We start from the raw sequence: 23753 nt of genomic DNA on the forward strand, positions 1-23753 counted from the left end.
TGTTTTGCATTGATCATTAAAAGCTTTCTTACATTCAGGGTAGATATAATAACAGCCAGCAAACAGTTCTTCATTTTGTAGCAGCAGGTCTTGTAACTTAATGCTTTCTCCCATAGTACTGAGTTTTTTCGTATGTAAAACCACCATATCCCTTTTCAGATTCTATTAGGTTAAGCTACAGTTTTATGCTCTGACAGGATACGCACACTTCTTTCCCTGATCAATTTTTATAACCTTCTCTTTTTTATAGCTGTGATGAACCAGAGCTGTGCACGTACCCCAAGTTAGGTGAGCCCAAGATTTGTACATACAGTGCTGTTCATGCTTCCCTTTAGCATCCTGGAACTGTATTTTTTTTTTTTTTTTAAGTAAGACGAGTAACAGTGATCATTATTGAACAGACTATACCTGGAGTCTTTTTCGTCTCTCTTCTCCAGCTAAGGAAGTGACGCTCCTGGCCTATAGCAAAAATTCTCATTAGTATTTTGTAACTGATTGAATATGCATTTTGCGCTGTTATTTAATCTTACTTTGCTAGTCATAGCAATCTTTTTTTAAAAAAAAATCATATTCAAAACAGTGTACTGCAAATTGTTTCAAATTGGTCATCCACAAATCACACTAATGCAGCCCAAGTCTTTCTGCCAAAACCATTGACAGACATAGTAAATACAATACCAAGACCAATTCTTGTAAAGGTCGTCTTCAGAGGTCATCAAGTACTTGTAGTATTCACTACCAATCCAACAGCTCCCATTACAAAACACTTTCTCTTTAGCTAAGATCTTACCCATGCTGGAATATCTAGAGATTTCCTTTGTGGCTCCACATCAGATAGTTCCACAAAAAACATATGGATTGGATCTCCTGCATTTACTTAATCTAAAATACAGATGGGTCACAAATAATCATCAGCTTATTTCAACATCATCAATTCTTCCTTATTGGCCAGTTACCGTATGTCTATAACATACTTTGCAGAAGAGGGATGTACTTAGAGCTCTGCTTGCTACAGACACGAGCCTGTAGTTTCCTCATTTAATTGTTTTCCCTTTTAAATACTGGTACTACATTACCTAGTCTCTAATTACATAGTGACAGTCCTAAATTCACAGAATCTTTAAAGTATTTTCTGCCACACTTGCGCATTGTATACCCGTTTTCAGAATTCTGGATGATGATCAAGTCTCAGAACAGACTGCTTTGGATTTTGTTTACATTCCAGATACAGTAATTTCAACATTTACATCCTTGGTCCGATCCCAAGTGTCTGCTGCAGGAGCAGGATTAGGAAAAGCTACCAACTTCTAAACAGCCACAGTTAAGGGAGGAAACACTCCCTTGGGTAGAAGTCTACCCAGAATTAGCAGTAAGTTTCACCATCTGGAGCTTGTCTCTGAAAGCTTGTCATTAACTTCACACAATTCTATCTTTAACAAGTATTAGCGAAACCAGTCTTAAGAGCATCCCTTGAAATATTCCATCTACAAAACCAGAAGCTCCTCCTCTCCAATATATCTTCCACAGTTAAACACACTGTTTTGTTTGCATCAATTTGCCCAGGAGAACTAGATTCCTGCCCTGGCATTTCCTGCCTTTGACAGAAGCTGTGCAAGAAGATAATGATGTTCTGAGTCAGCACAAAGCACACTGGCTGGCAACAGCGCGGAGAAGATGAGAGGAGTATTTGTCTTCAGAAGTACCTTTTTATTTTAGTGTTAAGTGCATTACCAAATTCAAGGGCTTTCTTCTGTGAAAGAGATCATTGCTAAACCTCACACGCTTTTAGGTTGCATCTACATCAGACTACACTACTGCATTGATGCCAAGCCCTAACTCAATTAGGAGTTTAAACATACCTTCATTTTACATACATGCTTTTTGTCCAGGGCAAGTTTAATTACAACCCCTCCGGCAGAAGGGGTTGTAAAGCAGCACGAATGTCAAAACATCCCCAAACACTTAACCTGAGCTCTGCCCTGCCAATCTGCCTCTTTCAGAGAGTTAAGTGGAAGATCAATTACAGACAGTTACAATTATGCCAGTTACGAGACATAATTTCAGATGTGTCAGGGATAAGCACACTGGTTGCCTGTACCAATTCCAGAAGACTGATCACCTCTAAGCCTGGCTGACCTGGAAGCCAGAAAGCCTTAGAAGCAGAGCAAGGTAGGTCAATTCACATTAACACCTACTGGAAGAAAAGAAAAGTTATCACAGATGTGCTGTTTTAATGCAAGTTTTGAAATAGTTCTGAATAGCTGAAAGAATCAAATCAGAGGCATCAAGCCTGGCTCCATATTAAAGGCTGCAAAGGATTCAGTTCCAGAACACACACTGACGGGAAAAAAATGCAGCACACAATCACCACCAAACAAAACCTACATACACATTTGCAGAATGATTTCTGAGGAAGTTCTGAGGACAGACTTCAGATCAAACAGCTACTGTTAAGAGAAACAAGATCTAATAATGTTTCAGATTCAAGGACTTGGTTATAACTGCACATGCAATTAATTCTGAACATTTTACGGAATTACTGCCCTTCATTTTTCTCAGCAGTGGTTTGTGCTAGCTGGGACTTGAAATGGATACGAGTTTTCTGATCACTAGTTACTGAATCTCAGTTGACAGACAGTAACAGTTCTACAGAAGTAACAGTATTCAAATCCAACTGCAAGAACACATCCAACTAGTTTAAGTCATCCATGAACCCCTCTCCAAAAATAACATATTATAGGTACAATACAGATACATTATTTTCAGCTACTGTAAAATGGCACAAGATGAAGTGATTCACTGGGATCTCCTCTGAATTGCTCATTTTTAATCACAACTGTCCAGGCACTGGTATATATCAATAATAAAAAAAATTAAAAGGTTAAAAATAGCATACAGTTTAGCACAGAAGGCAACGTTTGAATAGAAGCACATAATTTTAATTCGCTTTGAAGTTTAAAGCAATCCAAACAAAAAAGTTAACTATATAAATACAGAGTAAATGCACATAGTTTACAGCCAACTACATGTATGCAAGAATAATAGCAAACCTCACATGAGCACTGAAGTATTCTCAAACTGTCACTTGTGAGTGTTTAGCTATGACTCCAAGGGCATAATTATGTTCACATATGCAGGGTAGGCAGACTCTCAAATAGAAGAACTGAAAACTTACATAACTGAGTCTTAACAGACAAAGTTGAAAGAAGTAGTACATTTACCCAGGCACACTGCAGTGTTCAGCTTGTTTTCTGAATTTAAACAGTTTAAACAGGAAGCAACATTTATAAAGGCTCTCCAATCTTTTGTCTCTGGAAGCATTCTTTTAAAATGCTACAGTCTGAGGAATGTTACAAATGTCATTATAAGAACAAAAACAGAATAGCAGAAACTGTCATTAATAAACATCTCAATCAGAAAGGAAATATATGGAGTGCATTATGTAAACAGGGAACTAGATAGGTGCAATGTCAATGTACAAGTGGACAGGTTGATGTTTCAGTTACTATTAAAAGAACCAAAAAACTCCATAAATCCCTAGTGTAAACCTACTTAAAACAACACAGGCTAGCAGATTGGAAACTCAGACAGAAACAGCAGATATGTCAGTCGGTTTGAAGGCTGGGCTCAGCCCTCTGCAACACAAAACTCGCCTGTTTTTATACGGCGCTACAGGGACCAAACGGGTAATAGAGGGGCTGTGAAATGCAACTGCATTCACTGAAATCTGTTTTTTTTATGGCTTTCCAAACTCGGGCCACCCTTGCCACGTCCCCCCAACATGCCACGGGCACTCAGTGACAGCCAGTGCACCGTAAGGCACCGAGCTGGCCAGGCCCTGGCAGAGGAGCCCCTTTTCCCTCCGATGAATGCATGCTCCAGTGCCATCTTTTGACTGCTTCGGGAAACCGCAGTCTCACAGTGTTTCCCAAATCTAACCGGTTGCCGAGTCAAAATTAACAGCTCGCAATAACATTTAAGTTTTGTCTAGGCAAGGGAAATATGAGGAAACCAATTAATTACTGAGAGTTTTTCAGACATCCAAGACCTTTGCCTCTAGCACAGAAAAGTATGACATAAATACACTACATTCAAATATAAATCAGGATGACCATCTAAGTTACAAGAAAGTTTAAATGCACTCCTTTCAGTTCTGTAGTTAAGGATATTACTGAATGTAGCATCTTCTTATTCCCTTTGAGTTTTTATAATAAATATCAAGAAAATTATATAAATAATTTAAAGATCTTTGGGAAATATTTCAGAGGTAACTTTGTATGTACTGGTAGTTTAAAAATAACAAAAAATCTCAAGAGACTTTGGGTTTATGTTTTGTTATGTAAAGCAAGCCAAAAAGAAGATCACCCCTGAAGTTTAAAACACTGCTTAAACACCCATTAAAAAGGTGGAATAATAAGCTGATTGTCTATTTTTAGCTGTTGTCTCCCATATTCAGTTGTCTTAGTTAAGATTTTCTACTTAGCAACTCCAGGGGGTCTGTTCTCACCCAGACAAGGCACACACACGGTACCCAGTGAATTAATGGGAGATGAACACGTAACCAAGGGAGAACATATCCAATAAACAGAGGAGAGTAACTCTCATGAAGCCTAGGCTAATCCAAATGTTAATTGTATTCCTGAACTTCACAGCTGAATAATGTCTTTGCCAATTTACATTTTGGCTATGGCTGAATAATCTGGATAGCCTGAAGAGTACATCCACTTTCTACAGAACAAAAATTACAGTAAGTAGCTATTCCTGCACTTAGTTATCTCAACAATGGCATCACAGCAAGACTTAGCTCAAAGTCATGAATACTCCAGACTTTTCCTAGAGAGATCACTAGAAAAAGCCCACTTTAGAACACGCGTTTAAGCACTCCCCTCACTTCTTTAAAACAATCAAGTTCACCTTTGGTCACATCACAGACCATGCTATCTGTCTTTAAAAAGGTAAGAAAACATTTTCCAAGGAGAAGGACGTCAATACAGCCAAGCCTCCACGGCAAGGTTGCTGTACATACTATAGGTGGCTTTTAGAAGGATGAGCAATTAGTACAGAGAATTACATGAAGTACTCAAATACTCTGACACTGTGTGGAGAACATGACAAGGGTCAAAATAAAGGAGAGCAAGTGAGAAAAACCCAGACTGATTGTTCTGTAAGCTTTGAGCTTTTACATACAGCCTACAGAACTACTGCAACAGAGATGCTATGGATCTAGAGCATAAAATGTTTTACCCTGCACAGCTTACACAGAAATCAAACCACATGCTTTGTTTAAAACCAAACTGCATGTTCTGAACACAGATTGACTACAGATAACCAGTAAGAGGAAGAAAAGTCACAAGCCATAAGAAGGCCACAAAGTGCATAAGGAGTCATTCATAAAATAAAGCCATTGCACACAACGCACAGTTTAAATGTACTGAAGTACCACACTGGAAGAGTTGATAGCACAGTTCTGTCCACACCAGTGTAGCAGCATTTATATGTAGAAAGCTATTGCCCCCAATTTATAATGATCATCTTCCTCATAAGGATCATGGATGCAGACTGAGAAGTACTCAAGGTGCAGATAAAAGATAGATATCTGTTTGGAAAGCTGTACAAGTTCTTGTAACATTAAGCTTCTGATTTTGACACTCCAGCTGTATGGTTTTGGAAAACCCTGTAAATTATGGCAGAATAAACTAGCTAAGCCTCACTGCTGAATGCAAAGCATTGTTTTGCAATTGCCTTATAGAACAACAAAAACAATGCCTGAACATTCAGATAATTTGGAGGACAAGGTTATACTGTCAGCTGCAGTTCAGTACACAGGCTCAAGTTGGAAGAAGTGATACAGCAATTATCAAGGGGAATGCTTACAAGAAAAGTCTTAATTACAATTTTCTCCATTGTTCTACACAGAGGCTGTCTGCACTGAAAAGATCACAACTGTTTTCTGCTTTCTGGTCACCTTAGCCATGGTGATGTGTTCTCCCATATAGATACTGGTAATCCCAGTCAGGATTTGCCAGACATTTTAGGGTAATACAGCTTGTTCTTAGGTAGCATGAAACTATTTGAGTGAATCCTGTCTTCACAAATAGTAGGCTGGACTGGTTGAGATTTCTCATCACATTACGAATCCTTAAAAAGGCTATGAAGTAGCATTCAGCAGGTTCTTCCTTAGCTGTGTGAGTGACCTGACAGATTGGCAAGGAAAACTGATGATATAGGAGAACATTTCATAGGTGTCTCTTACTTAAAGAAGGAAAGTTCCAGAAAAGAAAAAGGATGATGTGGCAGAACTAAAAATCCACATACACCAATTTTAACAGATTGATAGCCTGAAGAGTTCAACAGTCAGATCCTCTCTCACTAACCTACAATACTGCTCAAACTTAAAAAAAAACAAAACACAAGTATCACCTTTTGTAGTGAAGAAATAACTCTGTTTGGGTCCCTGCGCCATATTTTGTCTTGAGGTAGCAACATGGAAAACTTTACACACTGACTACTACCTCAGTCTCTTTATGAATCTTCAGAGCAACTGAATGGAAGTTTTAGGTATGGAAAGGTATAAAAGTACTGTCTTCCCCATTCTTCCAACAGGTTACTGTGCAGTAAAACAGAACAAAAAGGATGTAGTTGAGAGCAATCACTAAGAGAAGTGAATAAGGCTGCCCAAGAATATATTTTACGCCCCCTCCCTCACCCATCAGGTCTCTGAAGATGACTGAATGGCCTTGTCTAGACTAACAGATGAAAAGAGAGTAACAATTTTGAATTAAGAGATGTATAAAGGCATTCCCTAAGGGGCAGTTCCCATTTGTCACATTGCCAAGAGACCATACAATAAGGCAGCAAAATTATTCAGTTGCCCACAATCAACCTTCTGTTTTGTCCATAGCTGCGTGTTCCTGATACAACTTTCCTTTTGCCCACCACATTGGCATTGACATTCAGTGGTCCACTCCAGTCTTTCCATCTTCCACCTTCTTCTAGGAAGCCTTGTCACACTGCTATCCATCGAGCAAGTAGACTACCACTTCATAGGTTGACATCATGATAGCCGTGTTTGGAATCTGTCTGATCAGATGTGTAGTTAAACCTCGGTAGAGGGATCCATACCCTTCTTCTCGCACAAGCAAAGATAGTGTCTGGAAGAAAGCTCTGTATTTTGTTCCCTCTTCTCTTAGTCTTGTTCGTACAACCTCTGTACAAAGAAAACCACATGTGGTTATGTTCACCACTTTTCAGACAAAGAAGCAAACCAAGTATGTGTAAGGAAAACAAGTTAAATTTTTGGCAGTATTAGATATCTAACTAAGCAAGGAAAGTTCATTTGCTTAGTTAAAATCCAGACTGTTGTTTGGGCTTACGTTTTAGCTTGGAAGTTACCACTAACGAAGTACTCAATCCATTAACAAACAATGTATACGCAACTACTTTGCAGGAAAATTAAGTGCAACTGAAAGTGAAACTAGTCTGGAAACAGGCTGTCAAGAACTTGCTGGCAAATTATGTGAAATTGCTGAGTATATAGAGAGATTGCAAATGAAAAAGGTACCTTCTCCTTAAGTACTTGGGCCATACCCTGGCAAATCCTTTGGAAAAAACAAACATCGCCTAAGAAGAGGCAATGCTAGATATCCACTTAAACATACTCCCGTTTCTGAATACTATACTCACGTGGACTCGTTGAATCTGACGAGAAAAACTTTAGACAAAGAAATAGTTCTTGAGCAAGTGAGCCAAAGTCTGCTACAAGTATCACTGAAAAGACTCCCTTTGATCAATTTGATTCAGGCTCTCAGCTGTACATGCCCCACTTACCATGGGGATACGCTATTGATGTTGCACAAGTTTTGGAAGTGGCAGCAGCCATCATCATTCCAACAAAGTCCGAAGCTTCTTTTGCCGATTCATCCTCATTGTCCATGGCAGAAGCAGTCTTATACTCCAGTAGTTTTCTCTTAATACTCTCATAAATAACAAAATGAATAACAGTCTCAGATATGCCTGCGTAGGATGCCGACATTCCTCTGTAAAAGCCTTTAATACCATCTGATCGATAAACTTTTCGGACACATTCAAAAGCACTCATTCGCTTTTCTCCACGATTCCTAGAAAGGAGAAAACAGGACAGACATCAAGCTAGTGCAACTTGAGACTGGAAAATAATTAAACAGTTCTGCCTGAGTGACAAGAGGACTTGGGAAACATCTCACACTGATGCTGAGGGGCTCCAGTTCAGATACATATAAGAACATGCAGAACTTAAAGTGAAAATCTCAAAGGCCTTCAGCACTAAACACAGGTGAAGCACTACACTGAATCCAAGGCAAAGTTCGTATGGTGACTAAAGAGTATCACGTGGACAAGCTGAACAGCTCTAGGCCTCCCCAAGTCTTACGGAATAAAGGACTAAACTGCTTGAAAACAGACTCCCAGATGTCAATGTCAGTGACTCATGAAAGAAAGAGACCGTTTTCTTCTGCATAATGGGAGTGGATTTCCCCTAAATTTTGCCTCAAATAAACAGCTCCATAGCATGTAATTACAGTGGCTAAGAGTTCGAACAGCAGGCCTCATAGCATCACAGCTATCAGCAAATAACTAGCACATCCAAAAGGAGCATACCAACCAATACAACACAGGTAGCTGTTATTTGATTCAACTAAGCCACTGCTGATGTCAAGGAAAATACTCATTAGACATGACTGTATCAAGCAGTATTTGGTAAATAAAAATCCTATTCCCATTTTTAGCTTGCTCACTGAATTGAATCATGCATATTGAAATACTTCGCATACTGTACACAGCTATGCAAAACCATTACAACACTGCATAAAATATGCTTCATTGCAGCAGCAAGTACAGACACTTGAAGCATATGGATTCTGCCAGCAGAGGTCTCCCGAGCGAGCAAGTCAGAATAAAACAGCAAATAACCTTGTAAGAAGTTACGGTAACTCATATGGATACTGTCAAAGCAAGACAGACAGTGGCAGCTGCTATCATGTAAGTAGCATGAGGCATGACTCGATGGCAGAATTTAAGTCCTGATGGTTTGAACCTGCAATGTCAGACAGCAATGAAACAAGGTACCAAGCACAATTTCCGATTCTCTCCCCCATCCCACTGGGGGGGAGTGAGCGAGCGGCTGCGTGGTGCTTAGTTGCCGGCTGAGGTTAAACCACGACAGTCCTTTTTGGCGCCCAACGTGGGCTCGAAGGGTTCGAGATAATGACAGGTTTGATTGGAATGTGCTAGATCGAATTTATACCTGTTATAGCTGTTTAGCTATTAATTGGCAGGCTCCTGTGCTTGCCATGGGGCTTGCTTGCCTTACTGTATATTAGAGTCCAATGCTCGTAAAAATGCAAAAATGCAAAATGCAAAAATGCTCCAATGCATCGCAAAAAAAATCTCACGGTAAAACTAGTTCTGGGACATATTTACCGTGGTCACCTTGCAGCTGACAATATGCCTGCTAAGAGGAAAAATGCTAATATGCACTCAATACAGAAAGTCCAACAGATCTCCAAAATAGGAATATGTGGCTCAATGTATTTAGGATGGCTGAAGAAAGGGTTTTATATTGCATGCTAAGTTTTCAGTAAGAAAGTCTATAAAATGAAGAGAGTTGCACTGAGACACTTGCATCGTATCAGTCTCTCCCTACAGTTTTAAATAGATGGGAATATAAAGGTCTTTCTTCCTCCCTGTTTGCATAGAATTCTACTTCCTTACAAGTTTCGTAATAATAAACAGTTTCTGTAATCAATTCTGTAATAAGCCCAAACAACTTCTAATGACTGTCCTGCATTAGGACAATTCCTGTGTTTTGATCCATGAAAGCAGTCTTCCCCTTTTTATAAGCTAGAGCTCATTGTATGTAAAAAATGAAAACCAGGATGTTTCAGGCATTTTTCTAAACTTTGTTAAAATACTTAAATCCTTATTTCAGGAAGGTTTAGCTCAACAGCTAAAAACAAAGAGAATGTATTACTGAAGGAGAATGTAAGCATATGGTTGGTAAAACATTATTTTAATAAGACTGTTAACCTTGTAATCAATTCCAAATTTGCTGGCCAGTCTACTGTAGGGCCTCAAGCATGCTTCAGAACAGAGACTAAAATAAAGAAAAATGATAGTCTAATTTGTAGATACATCAGCATCAACTTTCCAATTCAAAACATTGGATATTTAAAGAATCATTCCATTTTGGGATGCAGAACAGATTCACAACATTTAAGCGAAATCTTATCACAGCAGTGATATTTCCAATTGTCACTATACCTTGCATCAAGCTGTAATCGTGTCTTTACTAGCCAAATGGGATTAGTTGTTGTGATCGCAGTAAAACCTAAAATATTTAAAAAGAAAAGTTAGATGTGATAGTATCACAAGAGCAACTGCATCTAAGTTCGAAACGCACAGAGTAAGGTACAGTGGATGCAAAAACTCGGACTATACTGATTTTTAGAAAGTACCCATTGTAGCCCTTTACTGATATTTTATGAATCCATACAGCCAATAAATATTTAGCTTATTTTTTTAATTTTACATTAATGTTGAGTAAGTTTGATTCTTAGCAAGAGACGCCCCATATAAAATAAGCCCAATTGTGTACATTTCTCTGCCTACCTAATCATACCAACCCTGTTTTGACACCACAGAACAGCAAAGCTAGCTAGACTAATATTAGCCAATTTGGCAAACATGTCAATAAGAATGCATTGCGGATACAGCTATAGCAATTTGAGATGGTATAAAACATTGTGTCAATTTAATTTGCTACCTGAAATACAATCCGAGTTTAAAAGCATGCAGACTGAATAAATACTACTTTAGGTGCAGTTAAAAGGCATGTATTACTGTAAGTTAAGAGACCTTTTAATACTGAACTATAAAGAGCAGTTAAATTTGAGTGCTAAAGTTTTATTTAGTATTCAAAGCAGCGACTGTTGGTTGGCCTAGGAATACTTTTACAAGCATATGAGTGTTTAAATTGTTAAAGTAAATAGTATGTCTTCTAACTATCCAGACAGACAGCAACTATTCAGGCTTGCATAAGGGCTAAGGGTTAAAGCTTTGATTTTCAGTCCACTAAAGAAAAAGAAAAGGAAGAAAGAGAAAAGGAAACAAATTAAAAAAAAAGAAAGAAAAGAAGTAAGAATCACTCTTACTTCTGCACAACCGTGGAGAGAAAAAGAGCAGAGTGAAAGGCAGCTCTGAAAAAAAAAGTAAAATAAAAGACCATCTAGAGTTGTAATACCACACATGCACCATTAATGAGGTGTCATGTCTGCAGGAGAGAAGAGGAAGAGGGAAGAGCTGGAACATGGCCAGGCAAGAGATGATAAATTTAGACACTTGCTTTCTAAGTGACACACATCACTTGTATATCACTACAAAGACATGCTGCCCTCCTGCAAGGGAATGGACTGGGGTTGTGGGAAAGCAACAAAGAGTTACCTTGTTCAGTGCATATCTGGTGCACAATACTTATACAACGAACAGGCTATTGATAAGCTTGTTTATGGAGATCATTAACAGCTTACATATATATATATATTTAGCAGAACTGCTTGCATACATGTTACTTCTGTTCAATCACAATCCAGGTTTACATTGCACACAAATGACTGCAATACTCAGAGAAATGCCAGGGGATCTTAACTGTTTTAAGGTTTGTTCTACCCCGCTCCCAAATATTAAATAGGTCATTATGATTTTCAGTTACAGTTCTAAAGACAAACTACACAGTTTAGCAGCTACTAAGATTTAGCTATATTTCTGTGCCAAAATAGCAAAACCACGTTACAGATTTCAGTTTAATCTTTTGATTAAATAGATTTTTAAACTGACTCAAACCTCTTAACTAACTTCCTGTGGCAGATAACAAAGGTTTGGGGTTGGCTTTTTTTTTTATACACTACTCATTTTTTTCTATGACTAGGTACATATATAGCCCTTCATGTGATGGAGTGAAATGCTAACAAGCCAGAAGTGTTTTATATCTACATTTCATGTAGGTAAATAATTATATAAAAACTCAAAGCATCAGTAAACTACTCTGCCATAACAAGGCACGGATGTCTTTAAAACATACAGCATCCGCAAAAAAGGTTCTGTAGTTCAACTAGCCACAGCCCCTCTGACCTGCCACTTAATGGCATAAAAACTCCAGATTCCAACAGCACTTGACCCTGGGTGGAACTAAACTGAAAAGAAACATTGTTCTTGCATTTTTTATTTGTTTATGCTAGCACTAAGAAAGCTTTAATTTTCTTTTACTTCAAATCAGAATCCTTCCATATCTATAGTGCAGTGAAGGGCACTAGGAACACACAGGACTGCAACAAAGGCTTTGAAATAAGATGGGGAAAAATTACTAACTTCCCCTACCAATACATTTTCCAGGAAAGACTTCTCTCTACAAAACAAAATTAGTTCTTAAGTCCCTCCTAGTTCTTAATTACAAGTGAACAAGACCAAGAAATCTTTTGCATTCCTATTTAAGTTGCATGCTTTGGAATTTTGTTACTGCTAGGCTGTACGTTACAAGCATTATCTGCTCAGCCCTTTCTCCTTCCTATTCAGCCCAAAACCACAGGCTCTGTAGATCCTGAATCGGGAACAGGAAGCACACAGGTGAGATCAGAGGCAGCGTCTGCGCAGCAGCAGTGACTGTATTCACCCACAGCAGCAGCCTGGTACTTCTAGGCAGGCTGGGAAGAGTATATTGGGAATTGCCAGTGAAGGGTGGTTGGCACAGGACGCAGCCTATTCTGTCCGAACTTGTACTTCCTGGGTTGCTCTGAACATTATTTAAGCATAGCACCCCGAACAGTAGGATCAGACGCTTAGCACCATAGCCAATTTTTTCCCCTAGGGCTGTCATAAGCCTAAATTGCATGACAGTTCAAACCAAAGCTTTCAAATCAAAGAGCCTTCAATAATTCAGGTTTCAAGATGAAACTACTACAGCTCAATTCTTACAGGTAATGTAGTAAATACAGTTAGTGGAAGAAGAAAAATAAATTAAGAGTTGAGTGATGCTGACGCCAAGGAAAGCACTCCAAAACACAAAACATACCATTTCGGATCTTTGATAAGACAAGCTTTTCTTTTTAAATACAGAAAATCTGTAGCAAAAGGACTTGTTAAAAAATAAAGGTGGGGGGCTTTCAACAACTAGTATGAAGCTCTATCAATTGTTTCATTTTTCTTTTTTTTTTTTTTTTTAGAAGTCTCAGTGAACTTTATAATGCTTTACAATGCTTATCAACATGTTGTATCCTCAAGAAAGATTCTGGATTCCTTAGAAGTGTAGATCAATTTGGCAATACCAGAAACTCCTGTACTTCTCTATGTTTTATTTTCTTCTATGAAATTGTATCCCACTTTCAGACAGAAAGAATTATCTCAATCTACTTTTTCAGCTATACCAGCTACTGACAGGTAAGATCCCAGGTATTCCTATTATGCATAGTATTTCAAAGGTTAGAGGTTTTTTTTAAATCTATAAGCCAATGTAATTGATACAGACGCATGTGAATATGGAAGGCTGAATTAAAAATCCAAAGTAGTAAAATAAAAACAAACCAAAAGAGAAAACAAAGAGACAGAAAGGAGATTACATACATATTAAAAAAGAAAAAGAAAAGAGGTCTTTGAAATAAATGTGACAACACAATATCAGCTGCAGCATTTTAAAGGCAGCTCTGGGGCACTGGAAAAAAAAAAAAGCCTTGTTTAACCCAATAGGGACTTTCAATTAGCCAGAGCTAAGTAAAGTAGCAGCTATCAGTGAAAGGTATTTTCCACCTTTCCCTGAACTGCACAGAAAAAAATAACTCTTAACAGAGTTAAGGAGAAGTGATGTCTTTGCACAATGCACATCATCTGAGTTCAAGATAATGAAAGTGAATTCCCCTTATTTTGTTTATTTAATAGATATTACAAACCCAATGTGTGGTTCTTACACTAGAGGCTGCAAGAGACGCTCAGTTCAGTACTCACGAGGTTTAAGTTAGTCCATATTTCTGCAGGAAGTGACCTGCGGATGGGGAGCATGAGATGACACGATCTCACTCTTTTCACGGGAGAAATGTACAGTAAATGCCTAAAATAGACACAGGCTTTTCTGTATCATAACAACAAGCAGTGACCTCATCAGACACACGTGTACAAATCGAATCCCATTGGAAGGATTTGTGAATTAGTTATCGTGAGATCTAACTGTTTTCAGGTAAAAGTTTAGGAAAAAAAGACAGAAAAATAATCAGAACAGGCCACAGATATTAAAATAGTTGTGTAAAATGCACTGAGTACTGAAATTTCTGCTCATTTGCAGCAGTTCAATTTTATATCTCCAAATACTTACCTATATATCAAATTTACAAGTGAACCCTCCTCCTTCCCCACTCCGTCCCAAATATCATTCAAAAAAAGCTAGCCTTGTCTTAGGACTGAAAAAGCAAGATAGATGCCTTATGAAATCAAACTTTCTAGTATCAGTAATCAATGAACTAAATATGCATTTTATTTGGTATTAAGTAGCTGTGTACATACTACTAAAAAATTACAAGAGTAATAAAGTGGTCCCAATTTTTTTTTTAATAAATTAAAAAATAATCTACATTTGGGTTGGTTTGCCAGTAGAGTTCTAGAAAGAACAGCAATAGCATACAAGGCAAAGTAGTTTTGCAGCAGATTTGCAACCATGTTGTCTGAATGAGGCTATGAATCATTAAAAAGGCAAATCAGAAAGCCATACAGGAATTCAGTATCTCATTCAGTTTTCTCCAGTTTTTACTCTGTGGCAAAAGAGGTTGAATAAGTGCAATGAGAAGGCAGAGTTTGCAGTGAATCTAAGAATTTAGCCTGACTTTGAAATGTACAGAGATAAACTATCTTCACACAAGCAAACGCTCTCATTCTTGTAGTACGCTTCAGATATATTCACTGTCCAAGTTTGCGAAAAGAGAACCATGTGATATGCCGAGTAGTAAGCAAAAAAGATTGCCGAGTACTTATTCATGTCAATACAAAGATATTTTAGGTATGAAGGTGATGTGAATTATATGCTGGAAGCTAGCACGCAGCAAGAGAAAAACATTAATTTCTAATTGCATAAGGCATCGGTTATAATATGTAGCGTAATTCATCCTCCTTGGGATAAAACAAACTTACTAAAAGAATATTAATAAAACCAAAAATATATGTTTTATCTTGAGAAGGAAGAATCAGGCCTAAAAACAACAAAAAAACCGCTTAAAATACCATACCTCAGCTTCTCACTCCCAAAAATGCCATGTGCATAAAATAATCCTTATTTAACAATGACATCAGTCTAGCCTGAGATACTCATGTATTAACATATGATACAAGTAAACAGTATTTAAAGTTGACTAAAGTTCACTACTTACAGTACTTTCATAAAACAGTAAGTTACAGATTTTTTTTTTAAATTGTATTTTTGCATCATTTTTGTATTTTGCAACCTACAGGAAAAGCTTTGGAAGTGCAAACACCACCTCATGCTCCTTAGGTATTAGAAGCCTTTATGCAACAGAAAGGTCATATCCAAACAAACCCCCCCCCTCATTTAAGACTGAATTACTCAATTCCTTACTGAAACCAATGGCAGCTGCAAAAGAAAAAACCAATACTGATTATTTTTTGCTAATTATTAGAAGCGTTTATCTACCTTGCCAATTTTGAAATCTTAAGTTCCAAAGCAAATATTATGGTGATCTTCTGTGTTAACCTGTTTAAGTCAACCAATTAAGAGCTCACATTTGATCTTGTCCCTGTTATTTTGCCATTTCCTTAAGTTGATTTGCATCATATAGCAATACAAACCTTGCAGGTAAAACTGTTAATAGCTGGTTTAAGTGCATTTTCTGAAATATATTAGAATTACAAAAACAAGGTTAGCATATTCCCAAGAAAGTACTGTTAATTTTAACTGCAGTCCTTTTCATATAAATCAGAATAGCGCCAGTACTGAGTATCAAGAAATCATTTGTCAAAGAACCTTCTTTTAAAGGTCTTCCAGAGAATGTCTGTAGTACACAGTGCCAAGACATTTCAGGAGAGAAAGTTAGTTGTGACCTGTAGTGTGAACCCGCACTGGGCATTCAGTTTCATTGGCTATATGGTTTAGAAATACAACTGCAGAACTAGGTAAGTGTGAGAAAGGTAACAGCCACAAAAGTTGTTCGATATTAAAACTTGTATACAGATGTAAAAAAAGGTCAACAGCAATTACGGCTCAAATACATTTACCCCAGTCTCCTGCAGTCGTAAGTACAAATGCGTAATACCAACCTTCTGGAAGGGAAGCAAGTTAATAAGCAGATACAGAACTCCTTGACAAACTACAGTCTGTGTCTGCAAGCACTTGGGAAAAGTCACTACAGCGCACCTGCATAAATGTTCTTTTCATTACAGAATGAGGGCAGTAACTTCCAAAGATAGGGAACACCGAACCTTCGTTTGTCTGCAGCACTGCATGAGTTACACAAGTTGTCTTCAATTGAGGAAAGACTTGTTTCTATTACCCATATTCCCCCCCACCCCAAATTTAAAGACATGTTTTATCCCCTTGACAAAGAGCTGAAGACAATTCATTTTTCTTGGAGCAATTAACTGATTAGGATGAACTTTTCATGAAATCCCCTTCCATCCCATTCCCCATGCTGTTCATCTACAAACAAACCACACATTTCCAGGTGATAAAAAAATACTGCGTCATCTGAGCACCTTATTTTGCCCATCTAAGACAAAACAGTTCTCCTTACATCTCTAAGAAGATTAAAAACTGACATCGCATTTCTCATGTGCTAGAGATGAGCGTTAGTATGTTATTTAAGTACAAAGCTAATGTAACTTAAATTTTCTATGCTATGTAATGATTTCTTTGTATCAGATTATTAGCAAGTATTAAATAGAAAACTAATCCTATTCATTATTCTGACATCACCTTTGGCAGTCCATTCCAGATTGCTATTACTCACATTATGTACAGTGGTTGTAAAATTTGACAGGAATTAGAAACTTCAACAGGCTACCATAAAATTGTCAGAATTCATCTGTGAAGTGTCTATGGCCTATACAGAAAAAAAACTTTTGAAAATTTGCTTTTGTGTAGGAAAGACACAGGCAACAATAGGTAAAGTGTTGCCAGCCCAAGTTTTGATTTCCCCAGCACGAGTCCGTGACCATAACTCAGTTCAGTTGCCTTTAACTCCCCTTGTTAATGATACCAAAGCACAGAACATACAAATCAAGCAACAAATATTGGTAGCTGCTAAAATATACCAAAGTTACACTGCTGATATAAAATAGGAATTTATTTCCAGAGATCAAAGTATATGAAAACTACAGAAATCTGCTCTTCTATGTCACTTTAGTGGTAGAGCAAACTTCACAGACTGGTATTTGAACAAAGGAGAAGGGAGCGTTACATATACAAGTATCTGCAGACGTTTTTCAGAAAGACAAAAATAAGTTAGATATACAAAGCTGTAACAGAAAGTCATGGTAAAAAAACCAGATTAAGCAGCATTAAACCAGAGTTCAGTGCAAACAAGGTTGTTCATAGCTTGCAGAGCAAAAAGTTACTCTTTTGGAAGTTTTCATTTTACATTTCACAAATTTACAACTGAAAAAGCAGGCATGCAAGTTTTCCTAGAAAAGACTATTCACACACACAGTTAAAGATCTTCATTAACACTAAGTACAAAGTTTCATGCACATATTCACCAGATAGCTTGTTTAATGAGAGGCCAAAGAAGGTAACCACTACAAAAAGAGATCGTTCAATCACTGAACATTTTCTGTTTTGTTTCGTTTTCTCCACATTTATTGCCACCTCTCATTTGTAGATATGGCTCTAGAATGAAGCTAAAAAGTTACAGATCCTTACCTGCCACACCAGCTGAAATCATGTGTACCTGGGTAGAATCTGGATTGAAAATATTGTTCAACTTTTCCTTGCAGTTTGAGTAAGCAGCAAAATATATGGCTCTAAAATTAGAACAAAATCCAAGTTATGTTACATTTTATGTGTTGATACCCTTATGAGCGGTGCCATTAACTTCACTAACTCAAGATGATCTTGGTTCAAGTCTTGCTTCCTCAGTAAAAAACTACTCAAGGAATAACTCTTGCAAAGTAGCACGACTATTCTAGGAATGGTAAAGAAAAAAACCAAATCATACTTTACAACCTTTTCTTCCACAACAGCTCCAATTAACAATTAGTGAGGGGAAGGATAGATAATTAGAAATATGGCGGTGATTTTTGTGACACTAGGAAGTTTAGCCAGGGAAACAAAACACTGCTGAACTAAGAACTGAAGTTACAGTATTCTGTATTTCTTTAATAAGAGATCACATTTATTCTAATGGACCTAAACTCATTTCAACAGCATCATAATTTCAAGAGAACTAGCAAGTATCTAGCATTTTTTTAGAAAACCAAACAGCACACCTAATATTTATATTATTCTAGCATTTAAGATGTAAATATTGATAACTTGTGGTTATACTTTATAACTTGTAGTTATAAATATTTATATTTTACATGCTAGAACAGCTGTGAAGCTGGGATCCGCATTTTGTTTCTCTAGTTCTGTATTTGGAATAGACCAATTTTTTTCCCTGAATACACTACCAAAAAATTTGTAAACTTGTAACTACATTCAAGTCTGAGCTGCTATCAAAACAAAGCTAGACATAAAAGCATGCCAATGCAATATATTATGAAAAATGCCTGTTTTCACTCATTAAAACAAAAAAAAAATTATTTTAAGCACATCTAAACCTCATGTTTAAGGTTGTAACCCAGTTTTTTTTTAAACTTAGACACCCCTCTACAAGAGAAAAAATGAACATGCAAGTTTTCATGAACAGAACATTAACCTCATTAGCTGTGCAAACATGTTTTTCTTTATTATAAAAAAAGATAAAATGCTTTCTTCATGGGTGTAATTTCTAAAATGGAATCTGAACTCAGTTAAGTATACTGGATGTGTTATGAAACATGCTTCTCTACAGCTTATTTAAACAAAGAGCTGCTGTTAAATCCACTTAGCTAATGCTTAATTGAAACGAAGTACTGGATAAAGACTGAGTCAGCTGGAGGGGAATGAGGATGTGCTTATTTGTAAGACTTCACACATTATCCCAAGTTGACATTTTTAGTATGGGGCGGGGGGGGAGGACGACAAGCTAAGTATTTCACATGGGGGAAGAAGGGAAGGGAATTAGAAGATTTAATGAGCTTTTTGCAGTTGAGGATATTTTTCATTGAGGATAGTCCCTTATAAAATGGAATCCATTGCTGTATAAAAATTGCTGTTAAAAAGGTAGTATCAACATTGAACATTCAGACCAGACTGGACTATCAAACAAAAGTACAGGCTCTTCAGATTAGGAAGTGCTGATACCCCACAGGTGTCAAGAACAAAGAAAGCTACTAGAATTACTTCAGCTTCTCCAAACAGCAATGCTAAGTCAGTGATCAGAAAACACCTAATTCCTTAAAAAGTCTGCTAAAATAAAAGCACTCCAATTCCTGAATTATGTTTTTCTTATTCATGCAGACGATCTACAGAACACCACCTCATCTGTCAGATCAAGAAGACAGATCAATGCTGAATGGGAAGTCCAGTTTAATAAAATTTTCCAGAAGCAGCCAAAGACCTTAAACCAGAAAAGTTAAGATACTCTCCAGCTGGGTGTGCAGGAGACAGGAATGTCTTCTCTTCAGACAAAAAAAAAAATAAAAGCAAGCAGGGCACTAAGTCAAGGGAAGAATAAAACCTTTGTGGAATATATTCCCTCTGCATAAACACTCTTCTCTTAAACAGAATAGAAGGGAATAAAAATGGGCCAGAAAACAACTATAGCCTCATCCAGGAATAAGTAGTTATATTAGTTTTACACAGCTTTGTTTCCATACTCTTCCTTAGGTATTCTCCTATTTTTGGACTGAACTTAGGCTAACACTTGTACGTAAGGATCAATTCAGCCTGGCATAATCTGTACCTCACTGACTGCCAGCACCAGCCGAGTAGCTAGAGTATTTGTACTGATGCAGAGCAACTGACAGCAGCAATACCACTGCCAATTAGACCAGATTTACACCCTCGTTTGCTGCACTCTGACACTGCCCCAGTACCCTTTGGAGTCCAGCCCACTGCTGGATCTGCTTTCTCTGGGACAGCTGTTAAGTGGGTCATCCTACCCAGTCTTGTCCTTTTTGAAGTTTCAGAACAGCCCTCCTACTGCGGGGGGACAGTAGCCAGTGCTTCACCAGAATTCAAGAAGAAAGACCCAGTGTTTTGAGGCCACAGTCACACAATTGCTTCCTGAAGATTATGGATTAACTGAAAACTAAATCTACCTTTGTATTTTCAAAGGTACAAACTTCTTGTTTACATGTGCAACTCCTTAAGCATATTCCTTCTTAACTGGACAAAACTCTGCATAAGGGATAGTACACAACAGTAAATACTATTACAGTAGCATATAGGATAGTAAATGATGAGACAGTTGGTGCAGGGATGCGGGACTGGAGCTGCGGAGTACATGAGTAGCTCAATTTCTCAGACAATGAAATTACCCCAGGAACCAAAGGTTATTTGCTATTAAGTATTTACAACTGCAGATGCAAAACTCTCTTCAAATAAACCTTAAATCCCTTACATAATGTACAGCAACCTAAATTTCATCAAAATTATTTCATTTACTGTACACGTTTGTATTTACCTGGAAGGAGCAACGCCTACTAAATTAGGACCCAGCCCTCTGAACAGAGAACGAGGACCTTCCTTTTGCAAGATCATCCTAGAAAACAAAAAAAACGGCAATACTGTAACATTCACATCAAAATTAAGGAATGCACTTACCACCATAACTACATCATTTTAAGCTTCACTCTGTGTAAAACTTTCATAATAACTGACAATGCAGTGCTAACCACAAAAAATTAGTCATTTCCTAGAATCAGCATAAAAAAATTCCATTATTGCTTGGCATACCACAGAAATCCAGGAACTAAATGCAGAAGTAAAGCCTTATGATGTCCATACAGACTTACCTCAAAGATAGGAACACATACATACATGGAGTTATCTGTCATTAGGAAGTTAAAGAAAGTGTCCTTTTATCAGGGAGAAAATACTAAGCATGGAAACGTTCACATTCCTGTAGGTTGTAGATTGTTCAGGAGACAAAAATATTTGATTCTATTCTACATCCCTTTCATCACTCTTTAGCTCCCAATGTTTGGGAACTTTTTTGGGTGGGAGGGACAGGGGATGAAGGGCAAGAGAGGAGGAGAGGAGAAAGACTTACGAAGGTTCAGTTACGGCAAGTCATATGCCTTCTGAGAAGAGCTCAGGAAGATGTTAGCTCTACTGCTCATCATGCCCAGCCAGAGATATCTTCTGCAATCTGTTATCCACTATTCTCAAAAAGACAGAAACCTCAACATGGCTTTGCATGTGCTACCCTGGTTTGATCCTACACAACTCCCAACAGCACACTAAGTTACATGTCAGAAGTTAGAGGAAAGCAGCCTTTCAGATACAAAGCCCCGCCTTCCCCATCCCTGTAAATGATTTAAATCCACTAAGCATTCAACTAGGAACCCATTCTTAGCTTTATTCTTTCTGTAAGATACGGTGATTATTTTGACTACAGTAAAAGGACATGGAAACCTCCGATGTGCAAAGTGGCCCTTCCTCGAGGCTGGCAGGGATTCCCTCCTATCAGTTCTGAACGGCTGCCTGTGTGCTACTACCCAAGCACTGCTGCTGGGCTGTGGAGCCAGCGGTTTTTCCTTTTCAGCTCTTTCCAGAAAAGACAATCCTCACCTCCTCATGCAAGGTAACTCACTTAAGTTTGAGATTAACTGAAAAAGGAATGTAACCCATGCAAAGAGTACCAGGCACAATACAGCCCTAACATCTTGTGGTACCAGGTCCACTATAAACGCAGCTCTGGAAAGACTGCTTGGGTAGCAGGGGGGTGTCACCTCCCATCTTTGTGGGATTTACAGAGAAACAGAGATACGAGCAGTGAATTGAGACCTCAAATGAGGCATTACTAGTACTTAAGTGTTTGGAATACCGATCCCATGTAACTGTGGTTTTAAGAAAGAGTTGAAAATCACTATGCAGCAAGGTACACTGGCACAGTAAGAGGATATCCATTAATACTCAGTTTTAATGAAATCAATCTGTCCAACAATCTAGATGTTAATCAGATATGGTATTTTTATAAAGTGTGGTAGGACATGGGAGGAGAAACAAGGACTATCTGCATCCCATCACTGCAAATTGCTCTAGCAATTGCTTTAGAACCAGGTTTAAAGTTAAGAATTAACTACTTCACTAGATGTTGCAAAACAGAACTCTGTGCTTATTGATTTATAAACACTGGCCAATACACACAAATAGTTCTCCTGTATATTTCTTCTTCAAAAGAGACATGCAGGTTAATGACAAGTCAATTACTCAATAAAGCAAACTACCCTTCTATAAATGGCTAGTTTGCTTGGAATTTATTATCAGAACAAACAGGTGAAAGCCATCTATAGCACTGAAGGAGATTCCAAACCTATTCTGATTTCCAGCAGCTGATTCACCACAGTTCTGCTGCTAAATCAAACTGAAAGTTTACATTTGTTTTGAGTAAGCAAAAATAAAATGGTGGTTCTGCAGAGTCACCATCCCTATTTAGGAATGCTGGCATAGAATTATCCAGCAACATCTTAGCTTCATGTCCATAAGAATTAGATACGATTTCACTACATGGGTAGCGTTGCTGCACAGTAATAATTGAAGTATTGAACGCATACTCAAAAGCACTTTGGAAATACAAATTACTTAGACATGTCTGTCATCCTGAAAACATTTCTAACACTTACGGAAGGAATTATTAAAAAAAAAAAAATCTTACCATATTCCAGAGCTCAGCATGGGCACAGCATCAGATTACAGCAAAGCTGAACCCAATTAACATGATCTGTGTCCACTTAAAACACTACTTAAAATCACTATCACCACAACATCATGTGTTACACATGTATATATGCACATATAACATATGCATGTATATGAAGCAGCAGGAACCTCAGTGTCTTAAGAGAAACTTAGGCGTGAAGTGTACCAGGTCTGTTTGTTTCTTCTGGATCTACAATATCCCAAGACTTGACAGAGCAACAAAGGGTTAAAGAGAGGTTGCAGCAGACAGGATTATAATGGTGGTAGTTACTGATGCTCTTCTGCATTCACAGACACCAGCTGGAGGAGTTCCAGAGCCTACACTGAAAAATAAGACACCAACTTTTTGCATTAAAGAGCAGATTCCAGAGCTCGCACTGTTTTGAAAACAGTAAATACCAAATCCATGGTTGGAAGAGCAGCACAAGTGCTCCATATGGCCTCAGCTGACCTGCTTATGTCACATGGGGAAGCCTGCACTGGGAGGCAGGCAGGTCAGATTTCCATTATCAAGACCTCAGGTTTAAACTCAGCAAGGTTAGCTACGAGAGGCATCCGCAACATGATATACACCAGATATTTAAGAATAAGGGAATTCGCTTTTGTTGCCAGAGAATGCAGTCACCTGTACCAGTTCTTCAATGTTTGTTTCCTGACAGACATGCCTTTGAAGTCACCTCTGTTGACACTTAAGATGCAGAAGTGATTCCACAGCAGTCAGTTAATG

General features: G+C 37.9%; 1 protein-coding gene across 1 annotated transcript in view; it reads right to left on the reverse strand.

Annotated features, from left to right (window-relative positions):
* Window positions 1-2923: 2923 nt before the first annotated feature.
* Window positions 2924-23753, reverse strand: part of SLC25A36 (solute carrier family 25 member 36) — a 34281-nt gene continuing 13451 nt past the window's right edge. Inside the window, exons 3-7 of the mRNA XM_076340853.1 lie at window positions 20787-20864; window positions 17939-18039; window positions 10297-10363; window positions 7828-8117; window positions 2924-7207 (exon numbers count right to left, since the gene is read on the reverse strand). Of these exons, the coding sequence (XP_076196968.1) occupies window positions 7014-7207; window positions 7828-8117; window positions 10297-10363; window positions 17939-18039; window positions 20787-20864 (730 nt within the window). The 3' untranslated portion in view covers window positions 2924-7013. The remainder of the gene's footprint in view (window positions 7208-7827; window positions 8118-10296; window positions 10364-17938; window positions 18040-20786; window positions 20865-23753) is intronic.

This window comes from Aptenodytes patagonicus, chromosome 6, assembly GCF_965638725.1.
Source record: "Aptenodytes patagonicus chromosome 6, bAptPat1.pri.cur, whole genome shotgun sequence".
In the NCBI taxonomy this organism is placed as follows: Eukaryota; Metazoa; Chordata; class Aves; order Sphenisciformes; family Spheniscidae; genus Aptenodytes; species Aptenodytes patagonicus.